The sequence below is a fragment of the Gorilla gorilla genome, chromosome 17 (assembly GCF_029281585.2).
Source record: "Gorilla gorilla gorilla isolate KB3781 chromosome 17, NHGRI_mGorGor1-v2.1_pri, whole genome shotgun sequence".
Taxonomy (NCBI): Eukaryota; Metazoa; Chordata; class Mammalia; order Primates; family Hominidae; genus Gorilla; species Gorilla gorilla.
This window is the reverse complement of record NC_073241.2, coordinates 79,217,789-79,230,022: the sequence shown is the minus strand read 5'-3', so window position 1 is coordinate 79,230,022 and position 12,234 is coordinate 79,217,789. Positions and strand designations below refer to the sequence as shown.

Sequence of the window (12,234 nt, the reverse complement as noted above, 5' to 3'; positions counted from 1 at the left end):
TCCTGCCACCCCCCAAGAATGGTTCCTCTTTAATTGGTCTTTGTTGTATTAAGAGGTATAACATTTCCTGTTATCTCATCCACCCCTGAGACCTGATCTCCCAGACTAGAAGTCTCTCTAACCTGCTGTGCAGGGGGAATCCCTGTGATGATGGGTATGTGCTGTCATCTGCCTTATCCAGCGTGGGAGCCGCTTGTCATGCATGGCTATCGAGTGCTTGAAACCTGTCTAGTGTGAGTGAGGAACTGAATTCTGAATTTTATTTCATTTTAATTTATTTTGGATACCCCGAGGTGCTAGTGGCCACCATACAGCATGGTTTAACCCTTGATTCTTCCGTCTCCTTCACTTCCCAGTGTCTAACTGATGTCAAAGTCCCATGAAGTCTCCATGCAAGTTCCTCACCCTGGTCTCCCTTTTCTCTTCCTTATTCACCTTGTTCCAGATCCTCTTTTCTTGCCTGAAATACTACCTTAAACCTTTAAAAAAACATCCTCTCACTCAGCTCTGCAGTCTCTTCTGCTCTGGGCCTTCACGCATGCTGTTCCCTCTGGCCAGAGGAGGTGTATTTTTAAATTTTTTAAGCACCTTATTCCCATCTTTCCTCCCCCATGATTTCTGTTTCGGGCCTAGTATAATTTCTTTCTGTGAAATAACTTACTTTGACAATTTTGACTCTCAGACTGAATATCTGAACTGCCTTCTACACTCGGGTCATGTAATAAAGCTTGGCTTCCATTCAGATGGGCTCTGTGTGGAAAAGGTTAAGGAGACAGAATGTTACCAGTTTTCTTTGCAGTGTGCTGCTTGCTCGCTCTTCCCTTCCTCCAAATCTCTGAGACATGCTTAGGAATTCCCCCTGGGTGGCTTCTGTTTACCGGCTGTTAGAAGCATAGTGTGTGTGAAAGATTCAGATTCTGTGTGAAGGGCAGAGTGCTGTGCAGGACCCAGGGGAGAGGAGATGAGGGCTCTATACCAGCTGGGCCAGACCAGCTGTGGCCTTGGGCCCTTCCCTCATCAGAGCGTGGCCCTGCTATGGGACAGATACTCTACTGGGTCTCCCCTCTCAAATGAGAGAAGACACTGGGGACTTTCTAGTCCTGAGGTCCCACTTTTCTAAGACACTCCCTTACCTTCAGAACCAAAATCTTCCTCCCAATACAAAGAAAAGGTGGGAGGAATACTGACCATGTCATGATACCTGGATTCTAGTTTGAGCTCACTGCTGATTTGGCCAGTCGCAAGCTAGTCTTTTGCTCTCTGTGTCTCATTTCCTTACCTGTTAATTCTGGTGAGGGCCTGGTGTGGTGGCTCATGCCTGTAATGGCAGTGCTTTGAGAGGCCAAGGCAGGAGGATCACTTGAGGCAAGGAGTTTGAGAGCGGCCTGGGCAATATAGCGAGACCCAACCTCTACAAAAAATTTTAAAATTAGCTGGGCATGGTGGTGCATGCCTGTAGTCCCAGCTACTCCAGAAGCTGAGGCGGGAGAATTGCTTGAGCCAGGAGTTTGAGGCTGCAGTGAGCTATGATTGTGTCACTGCACTCCAGTCTGGATGACAGAGGAAGACTATCTCTCAAAAAAATAAAAATAAGTATCCTGATGAAAGAATCTGAGTAGGAATTATTCATGAAAGTATAAAAATTTATGTGATTACAGTTATTAGTTACATCATCCTAGAAGGAAGTTTCTGTGTCTCTCCACCCATTTCCTGTAATCGGAGTTGCTCAGCCTCAGCAGCACTGACATATTGAGTCAGAGAATTCTTTGCTGGGGCAAGGGGTGCTGTCCTGTGCATCATAGGATGTTGAGAAGCATCCTTGGCCTCTACCCAGTAGATGCTACAAGCATCCCACCATTGTGACAGCTAAAAATGTTTTTAGACATTGCCAAATGTTCTCTTGGGGACAATATTGCCTCCAGTTGAGAACTCCCGTCCCACATTAAATGCTTTGATAGCATGACCTATACGAAAGTCTTTTTCCTCTGCTTTCTTCATTCAAGAAACATCTGTCATACCTCTTACTAGGCACTGGGCTAGGACAGGTAGAATGACAATAAGACATGTCCCCCATGCTTAAGGAATTGTCTGTCACAAGTAACTGGCGATGCCACAGAAGTGGCTGTCGGTGGCTCTGTGAAAGTGCTGACAGGGCAGAGGCAAGAGAGAGATGAAGTATCCAGAGCAGCAGTGGCCTGGGGCGGGTGTCATAACCTGGGAACGCTTCGTGGAGGACCTGGTCACTGGTTTTCCAAAGGCCAGCCCAGGTCTCGGAGTCTCAGAGTTCTGAGATATGACTGCAGGATGCTGCTGAGCCTGGGGAAGCAGGTAGGGAGCTTGCAGCCAGTGGAGAAATCAAGTCCATGGCGAGCGATTGTGGAGGTAGGGCTCGGTTCTAACACAGTGGGATCCTCTCTTTGCATCCAGCAGGCTCCAGGGTCTGCTAATCCTATTGGGAGAGGAAAGCATGAACTTCAGTTTCAGCACTGTGACCTTCTATATCTTTGGTGATTTTTCTATGTTAATTGTACTTGCTATGGTCCTCCAAGATTTAATAGAGGGAGGGCTGGTTTTCCATTCCTAGTCATCTAATAGTGAATGCAGTGAGGCGGATTCAGAGATGCATTTGACGGTGGGTTTTCTTTACCGTTGGGGAAAGTAAGTACAGAAGGCCAGCTGGCCTCACATATCCCCTTGGGGTATGTGAACAGGGAAAGATGATGGGAATATCTTCTTTGTATAGTGTCTGTTAGCTTTTTCTAAAAGCATTCTTCTTGTTTTTTTGTTTGTTTGTTTTTGTAACATAGTCATTACAGCCACCACTGCTTTATAGTTGGGCAGATATGTTGAGCTCTCATTGAGTAAATGAGGAAAATGAGGTACAGAGAGACTGTGTCTTACTCAAAGTAACACTACCTGTTAGTGGCAGAGCGGAGGCCACACTGAGTTCTTTGCCCCAGACCACAGGGGAAAGCAGTGTTGCCATCACAGGAGGACAGAACAGGTGTGGCAAAGGGAGGGGATTTGCTGAGCTGGTCATGAAGAGGGAAGAATGTTAAGGCTGAGTTCAAAAACTCTGTGCCAGGTGCCTTCTGGGGACCAGCTCCAGGCACGATGTGTGGAGACTCTAAGAGAAAACCGATGTCCCCAACCCTGCCCTCAAAAACTCATGCTGTGCTGTGTGAGGGGAAGGGACCAGCACCCAGTGAGCCATTGCCTGGCCCTTCAACAGGACCGAACTGGGATGCCAGAGGTCAGGAAGCATGATGTGGGGATGCCAGAACAGAGACGGTGGGGAGAGATGGGGAGGAGGAGCAGTACTTTTAAGGAATGACGGGGTTCTCAATGAGCTTCTGCTCATTTTATTAATACCATGAGGAAACAGTAGGAGGTCCTGGAAGAAGAAGGGGACCCCCAGCTGGTCCCGTAGCCCACGTGGGACCTAAGGGTCCCAGATGCTCCTGAACACGCTGTCATCACCGGTGTGTGCAATGGGCTGAACTTGACCCTGTGGTCATGCTGAGTAGAGGAAAGAAGCCCGTGGCTGGTCTGGGGAACACGGCTGCTGTGGGCAGGGGCAGAGTGCCTGGGGAGGTGGTCTGCAGACCACAGGATGCCTTTTCCAAAGCACAGGGGTGTCTGCTCTGCCTTCATGATGCAGGGCCTGGCTGACAGCTTTAGCAGTGAGAGCCTGTGAGCAGGGGAGCCCGCAGCCCGAAGGCTTCTGATCACTCGCAGTCATGGGCAGCTGAGCAGGTGCTTATGACTGGTCATTGCCGCCCCTGGTAATGAAGACCCCCTTGGATCCTGGAACTGTGCTTCCTCTTGTGGCAGAGCAACCACAGGGGGCATTGGAGCGAGAGGGTGGGCAGGCAGTGAGGTGCTCAGCACATACTCCCTGCTGTCCTGTAAGGCCCTCGCACTAAGGGGCTTTTACTCTAGTTAGAAAGATGAAGTCTTCTGAAGGAAATATTTTGTTCAGAGCTGTGTAAATCAGTGTTCCGTTGTGCCTCACATACTCAGTGCCGTGGGCTGTTGGAGCTGGAGGAGTCGGGAAGATTTTATGGAGAAGCTGGGTGTGGAAAGAAGGTGGGGCTCGGGAGGGCAGAGGGGAGCAATGAAGCCCCAGTGAGCACAGCCTGGAGGGGAGAGTGTGGGTGTCTCATGGGATGAGACCCAGGGCTGATGTGCAACGTGGAGTGTTGCCTGGGGTGAGGTGGCATCTTGCAGTCATCAGTTGCTTGGAAAATGCCCACTGTTTTCCAGTACCAAGTGCCCACTGAGCCCAGGCAACTCCAGGGCACCATCTATCAAGCACCATGTCCCAGAGTGAAAGGAGGAAAAGAAGCATGACTCTTGGCTCCAGCTGAGCTGCAGGACAGTCAGAAGGAAAGGGAGCATTTGTTCCTCATCCCTTCTCATGGAGTAGGGCAGTAATCTTAGCAAATTAAAAATAGTGATTAATTCTAGGTTGCCTTAATTCTTTCTCTATGAGGACTCCCTGCTTACCCTAGACAACGGTGATGTCTTGCTCTCTGCCTTCTATTTTTTTCTTACTAGTGTTTTTTTTTTTTGAGACGGAGTCTCGCTATGTTGCCCAGGCTGCAGTGCAGTGGCACGATCTCGGCTCACTGCAACCTCTGCCTCCCGGATTCACGCCATTCTTCTGCCTCAGCCTCTTGAGTAGCTGGGACTACAGGCACCCGCCACCACGCCCAGCTAATTTTTTATATTTTTAGTAGAGATGGGGTTTCACCGTGTTAGCCAGGATGGTCTCGATCTCCTGACCTCGTGATCCACCCACCTCAGCCTCCCAAAGTACTGGGATTACAGGCATGAGCCACCGCATCCAGCCCTTCTTATTAGTTTTTATGATTTGTGTTTAACAACCTCAGACAATTGCTCTCTGGCTTCTTTCGGCATTTTCACCGTGTTTGTTTTGTACTGTCTTGTATAAAATTTCCTCTTCAAGCGGGGATACTCAGAAAGCTCACACAGCATCTGGCTTTTTTTTCTACACTGCCATACTCAATATATGTTTAAAAACATACTGGGTTTTGAGTGCTAGCCTTAGCTTTGTAGGACATGTGAGTGGTTGAAAATGGTGCACATATCTCTGAAGACTGGAAAGTAATCTGTAATAATGTAAATGAAGTTCATCTACATGATTCTTAACTGAACAGCTGTTGTGATCATAGCTAACAGCATACACAACGTATGTGCCCTACACAGTGCTAGGCACGGTTCCACCTGCTTTCAGGGGCCATTACATGTAAGCTTCACACTAACCTGATAAAATAGGTACTGCTGTTTTCCCCCATTATATGGATGAGGATATTGAGGCCCAAGGGGACATGAAGTGACTTGCCCCAAAGTAGACACCCAGCTGGTAAGTGACCATGTCATGATTGAAACCCAGATCTGCCTAGTCTAAAACTCATCCTTTTAATGCTTGAGCCAAATAATGGTGCTAAGCATACATGCTTGGGACAGTGAGTGAAGATCCATGCCCATGTGGATAAAAACAGTAAGAGTAGGCTCTGGAGAGGAGCAGGAATGATGAGTCTTGGAGGGTGGGGAGGATTCAGGTGGGCAAAGAAGAAGGAAGGGTATCCCAGGTGATAATAAGAATGTGCACAAAAGCCTCAGGCACAGAACAGAAGATGCTGAGATGGCTCAGGTGCCTGCACATTGGTGTCTTTTAGTCTATGCCTAATCCCTGACTTGAGCTCAAGGGTGCCTGATGAGATGTAACTCAGTGGCAGCAGGTACTTCACATGCTGCAGGAAAAGATTCTTTTTTGTTTCTTTTTTGCAAATGTGGCCACTCATCTCTTGTCTTGACTTTTTTTTTTTTTTTTCTCCTTTGGCAGCTTTGACCCAAAGAGAGCAGTGCAGCAACTCAGAGCCTGCGGGGTGTTGGAGACGATTCGAATCAGTGCAGCTGGCTACCCATCCAGGTAACTAACGTGCCCGCCAGCTGCCTCCTGGGGCTGCCCTAGAGCAGCCAGAGTTTGGTTCCCCAGGAAGCCCTCTTGTGTACTGTCAGCCAGAAACAGATCCTTCAAAACGGTTCCCAAACACTGAGGCCCAAGCAGGATGCTGATGGAAATGAGACTCTCACATTAGCCTGAAAAATTGGGAAGGTTAGCGGTCACATCCTCTTGGCTGCTTTTCTCTAAAGTCCTTTTCAGATTTCAGATTTTTGGTGCTAGTCTAAGTGATGAGCTAGCTAGAGTTGCAAAGAGGATTTCCCCTTCTCTCAATTCCTACCTTGTCCCCTTTACCATTCCCCCACCCTTTCTAACACTGGGAAAATATACGTATTTACCATCTTAACTACTTTTTAAATTTTTTCAATAGGTTTTTTGGGGGAACAAGTGGTGTTTGGTTACATGAATAAGTTCTTCAGTGGTGATTTCTGAGATTTTGGTGCACCCATCACCCAAGCAGTATACACTGTACCCAATGTGTAGTCTTTTATCCCTCACCATCACCCCTCTTTCCCTCAAGTCCTCAAAGTTCATTGTATCGTTCTTATGCCTTTGCGTCCTCATAGCTTAGCTCCCACTTATGAGTGAGAATGTACAATCTTTTGTTTTCCATTCCTGAGTTACTTCACTTAGAATAATGGTCTCTAACTCCATCCAGGTTGCTGTGAATGCCATTATTTTGTTCCTTTTTATGGCTGAGTAGTACTTCATATATACGTACCACATTTTCTTTATCCACTCATTGACTGGGCATGTGGGCTGGTTCTGTATTTTTGCAATTGCAAATTCTGCTACTATAAACATGCGCATGCCAGTGTCTTTTTCATATAACGACTTCTTTTCCTCTGGGTAGATACCCAATAGTGGGAGTGCAGTGGCGTGATCTGGGCTCACTGCAACCTGTGCCTCCTGTGTTCAAGTGATTCTTCTGCCTTAGCCTCCTGTGTAGCTGGGACTACAGGTGTGCACCACCACATCTGGTTAATTTTTGTATTTTTAGTAAAGACGGAGTTCTACCATGCTGGCCAGGCTAGCCTCAAACTCCTGACCTCCGGTGATCCACCTGCCTCAGCTTCCCAAAGTGCTGGGATGACAGGTGTGAGCCACCATGCCCGGCCCAAATGGTAGATCTACTCTTAGTTCTTTAAGGAATATCCACACTGTTTTCCATAGCAGTTGTTCTAGTTTACATTCCCACCAGCAGTGTAAAAACATTCCCTTTTCACCACATCCATGCCAACATCTATTTTTTGATTTTTCAGTTATGGCCATTCTTACAGGAGTAAGGTGGTATCCCCTTGTGGTTTTGATTTGCATTTCCCTCATAATTAGTGATGTCGAGTATTTTTTCACATGTTTGTTGGCCATTTGTATATCTTCTTTTGGGAATTATTTTCTCATGTCCTTAGCCCACTTTTTGATGGGATTTTTTTTTTCTTGCTACTTTGAGTTCCTTGTAGATACTGGACATTAGTCCTATGTTGGATGTATAGATTGCAAAGATTTTCTCCCACTCTGTGGGTTGTCTGTTTACTCTGGTGATTATTTCTTTTGCTGTGCAGAAGTTTTTTTAGTTTAAGTCCCATCTATTTATCTTTGTTTTCATTGTGTTTGCTTTTGGGTTCTTGGTCATGAAGTCGTTGCCTAAGCCAATGTCTAGAAGGGTTTTCCCAATGTTACCTTCTAGAGTTTTTATGGTTTCAGGTCTTAGATTTAAGTCTTTGATCCATCTTGAGTTGATTTTTGTAGAGAGTAAGAGATGAGGATCCAGTTTCATTCTTCTACATGTGGCTAGCCAATTATTCCCAGCCCCGTTTATCGAATAGAGTATCCTTTCCCCACTTTTTGTTTTTGCTTTGTCAAAGATCGGTTGACTGTCAGTATTTGGCCTTATTCCTGGGTTCTCAGTTCTGTTCCATTGATCTATACGCCCGTTTTTATACCAATATCATGCTGTTTTGGTGACTGTGGCCTTACAGTACAGTTTGAAGTTGGGTAATGTATTGTGTCCAGATTTGGGTTTGGTTTTGTTTTGTTTTGTTTTGTTTTGTTTTTGCTAGTCTTGCTGTGGCGATGCAGGCTGTTTTTTGGTTCCATATGAATTTTAGGATTTTTTTTTTTTTTAGTTCTATGAAGAAATATGGTAGTATTTTGATGGGAATTGCATTGAATTTGTAGATTGCTTTTGGCAGTATGGTCATTTTCACGATATTGATTCTACCCATCCATGAGCATGGGATGTGTTTCCATTTGTTTGTGTCATCTATGATTTCTTTCAGTAATGTTTTGTTGTTTTCCTTGTAGAGGTCTTTCACCTCCTTGGTTACCATCTTAGCCACTTTTTTTTTTTTTTTTTTTTCTTGAGACGGAGTCTCGCTCTGTCGCCCAGGCTGGAGTGCAGCGGCACGATCTCGGCTCACTGCAAGCTCCGCCTCCCGGGTTCACGCCATTCTCCTGCCTCAGCCTCCCGCGTAGCTGGGACTACAGGCGCCCGCCACCACGCCCGGCTAATTTTTTGTATTTTTTAGTAGAGACGGGGTTTCACTGTGTTAGCCAGGATGGTCTCGATCTCCTGACCTCGTGATCCGCCCGCCTCGGCCTCCCAAAGTGCTGGGATTACAGGCGTGAGCCACCGCGCCCGGCCCATCTTAGCCACTTTTAAGTGTACAGTTTAGTGGTATTAAGTACATTCCTTTTTTTTGTGCTACCATCACCATCATCCATCTCTAGAACTCTTTTCATCTTGCAAAACTGAAACTGCGGCATTAACAATATTTCCCTATTCTCTCTCCCCCAGTCCCTAGCAGCCACCATTCTACTTTCTGTAAATCTGGTGATTCCAGGAACCTCATATAATTGGAATAATACAGTATTTGTCCTTTTGTGAGTGGCTTATTTCAGTTAGTATACCTTCAAGCTTCATCCATGTTGAAGCATGTGTCAAAACTTTCTTCCTTGTTAAGGCTGAGTAATATTCCATTGTGTGAATATACCCCATTTTGCTTATCCATTCATTCCTCAATAGACTCCTTTAACTTTTGAATATAGAATGAAATCTGTGATGGGAAAATAAAGTTTCTTTGAGTTAAAAAATAACTATCATGCTCTGATTTGCCTTGCAGATAAGCCACTGAACCAGTCCAGAGCTTGTTGGAGCTATGCCAACATTAGATCCCCTCTGGACACTTGCCTGAAATAGGGGTGAAGGGTGGCTGGTGACCCCACTAGCTCTTGTGAAATCACACTGCCTGCCAGCGTCATGTAGACCAAACATCTGCCATTAATTGGAGCTGAGCTGAACAGTGTAGCAGCCCAGAGCCTGTCCCACTGGGACCCTCTGTCCTAACAACTCGCTCATGTCAGAAGGTGGAAGGAACCAGAAGTGGGAATGGAGGGATGTGATATGGGCTTCCCCTCCTCCCTGTCTTCTCTCCACCTGGCACTTTCCCACTGTAGTGGAGGAACCATTTCGTATGCAGTGGTTAATTACCCATAAACAACTTAACCACAAACAATTCCTAAATGTTTGGCCTGAGAAGGAAGCTGCTGATGGAATTAGGAATTTACATTTGACCTGGAAAGTACAAGAGCTGTCAGTAATCTGCAACACCCGGGCAGTTTTTCAAAACCCAGTGGGTCCCAGCATTGTTCAGGATGAACTGCTCTAGCTAGGTTGAAGGCTGTTGTTATTTTCTTTTCAACCACATCTGTCCCTGCTTAGAAAAAAGGACAGAGAGTGTCCTGGGGCTGCCTCTCATTTTTTGACCTTAGGGTCCAAACACAAATAGCTAACAACTCTGTTAATGAGGTGGGCCAAGCTTGTCACCTTAGATGAAGGCCTGGCACTCCTTTTCCCAGTCTGCCCTGCAGTCTCCTACATCGGCCTTTTGATGGAGGGGATGGGGCTCAGGCAACGGGTGCAGTAGTTCAGTTTTGAGTTCAAACCACTAGTCTGACAAATTAGACTGCCTTTCAGTGCCTGCTTACAAGCCCAAGGTTCAGATCAGACATATCTTCATCCAATTTAAGAACTAGAAGAAGACCTTAGGGAGCTGCGGAGCTACTTGTTTTCAAACAATCTTCCACGGGCAGCTGGCTGCACTCCTGCTCCTGGCTCTTCTATCTGCCAGGCTTCCAGGAGAGGACACACCTACAGAAAACATTTCCTTATCCACTGTTTCTCAGAACTGTGCACTGCAACTCATTTATGGGTTAGGATATCAATTCAATGGGTTGTGTCAATGAAAAGAGTCAAACTATAGAATATTTGAAGAGATTTTTTCTGAGCCAAATATGAGTGACCAATGGCCCATGACACAGCCCTCAGGAGATCCTTAGAACATGTGTCCAAGGTGGTCAGGCCACAACTTGGTTTGATACATTTTAGAGAGACATAAAACATCACTCAACACCTGTAAGATATACAATGGTTTGGTTCAGACAAGTGGGACAACCGGAAGGTGGGGCTTCCAGGTCACAGGCATATTCAAAGATTTTCTGATTGGCAATTGGTGGGGATATTATCAATAGAAAGGACTGTCTGGGTTATGATAAAGGGTGGTGGAGACCAGGGTTTTATCATGCAGATGAACTCTCCAGGTATCAGGCTTCAGAGAGAATAGATTATAAATGTTTCTTATCAGATTTAGAGTCTGTTCTATTAGTAATTCCAAAGGGAGGAGGGTATAATGAGGCATGCGCAGCTCCCCATTCCCAGCATGGCCTGAACTAGTGTTTCAGGTTAACTTTGGAATGCCCCTGGCTGCGAAGAGGGATCCATTCAGATAGTTGGGGCTTTAGAATTTTATTTTTGTTTTACAGTTGTGACCAATATACTGTTTTTGTTTTTTTCATGAAATAACTTGGGGTGGAAAATCGGAGAGGGCAATTTGTGGGAGAAAGGACATTGTGGCATGGTCATAGTTCAGTGTTATCTATAGGGATGGGTGCATCAGGATGTAAAGCGCATGTTTACAAGTGAGACACAGACAAGGAAGTGAGCTGCTCAAGATTACCAGCCTGGTTGGTGGTTGAGTTAGGCCTAGACCTGCCATTCCTCTGCCCCAAGCTATGTTGTTGCTGCTGCCAAGCATCTTACTGCTCGTGTGCAGGAAGTATTACCATCCCAGCAAAGGTTTATCAGAGGAGGAAGGGGTGAAGCAGGATCCTAAGAGACTGCCCTCTGGGGCTGGCTCCAAACCTGAGACAGTGCAAAACTCCCTCCTCTTTCCAGCTTGTGGGAGTCCAGACTGCAGAGCTGTGGCCTGCCAGAAAGCTGAAAGAGCCTGGTAGTTGAGTTCTCGGACTTTGGAGTCAGGCCTGGATTCAAGTATTGACTCCCACACTTCTTGGCTGGGTGATCTTGGAGAAGTAAATTAATCTCAATGAGCCTATGTTTCCTTATCCTTAAAGAGAATGATCATACTCACTTGGTAGGTTGTTGTAAGGAATTAGATAATGTATCTAGAGTTCTCAGCCAGCACTGGACACTTGAGCATTTAGTAAGATATTTATTACTTATTGGGATATGAGCAAGAAGCTACCTCCCTATGGGTGTAACTATCTGGGTAGAATGTGTCTATCTCAGAACTTTCTGGTAGTATTTTTGTGAAATCCCAACATGTGTGGCCACCTGGAAAGAGCATTCTGAAATTCCCAGACCTCTTCAAGCAATTAGAAAGCTTAGTTTAAAAAAACATGTAAAGAAGTCTGTCAAAATAGACTGGAGCTGAATGTCCCATGTTAAACTGTTGAGGATCACTGTACAAGAAACTTTGGGATTGCAGGTCCTCACAACCATCCTGTGCTTTACAGCGCAGAGGTCTGGAGGTGAGCAGAGAGACCCAAGGTGCTCATGGAGGACTTGTCAGGTAGGAGGTGTGAACATTAGGACCATGTTAAGCAGGGAAGAAGAAACAAGGGAAGCATGTGACAATGAGATATTCTAAGGCAGGTGGAACCTCTAGGACCCCTCTCAGTATATAAGGGGCCACCGATTTCACAAAGAACTTTTTAACAGAATGAATTGTTCAATAATAGAACAACAGACTACACAGGATGTTGCTTCAAGGGTTTCTCCTTGGAGAACGTTAGGGAGGAGCTAGAAGTCCATGGATCTCACGTGGTTAACCATAGACCATGCTCAGGCAGAGGTCTATACACATCTCTGCCACCTCTGATTCACTGGCTGAGCTAGCTTGAAGCCTCGCTGTGTGAAATCAGAGTGACAGGGTGTGTCGCCC

At 46.0% G+C, this 12,234-nt stretch overlaps 1 protein-coding gene across 3 annotated transcripts in view; it reads left to right on the top strand.

The window, feature by feature from the left end:
• Positions 1-12,234, top strand: part of MYO5B (myosin VB) — a 368,321-nt gene that overhangs the window by 258,610 nt on the left and 97,477 nt on the right. For all 3 annotated transcript variants that reach the window (XM_019013976.4, XM_055368552.2, XM_063699216.1), the window contains exon 17: positions 5,873-5,959. In XM_019013976.4, the coding sequence (XP_018869521.3) occupies positions 5,873-5,959 (87 nt within the window). The remainder of the gene's footprint in view (positions 1-5,872; positions 5,960-12,234) is intronic.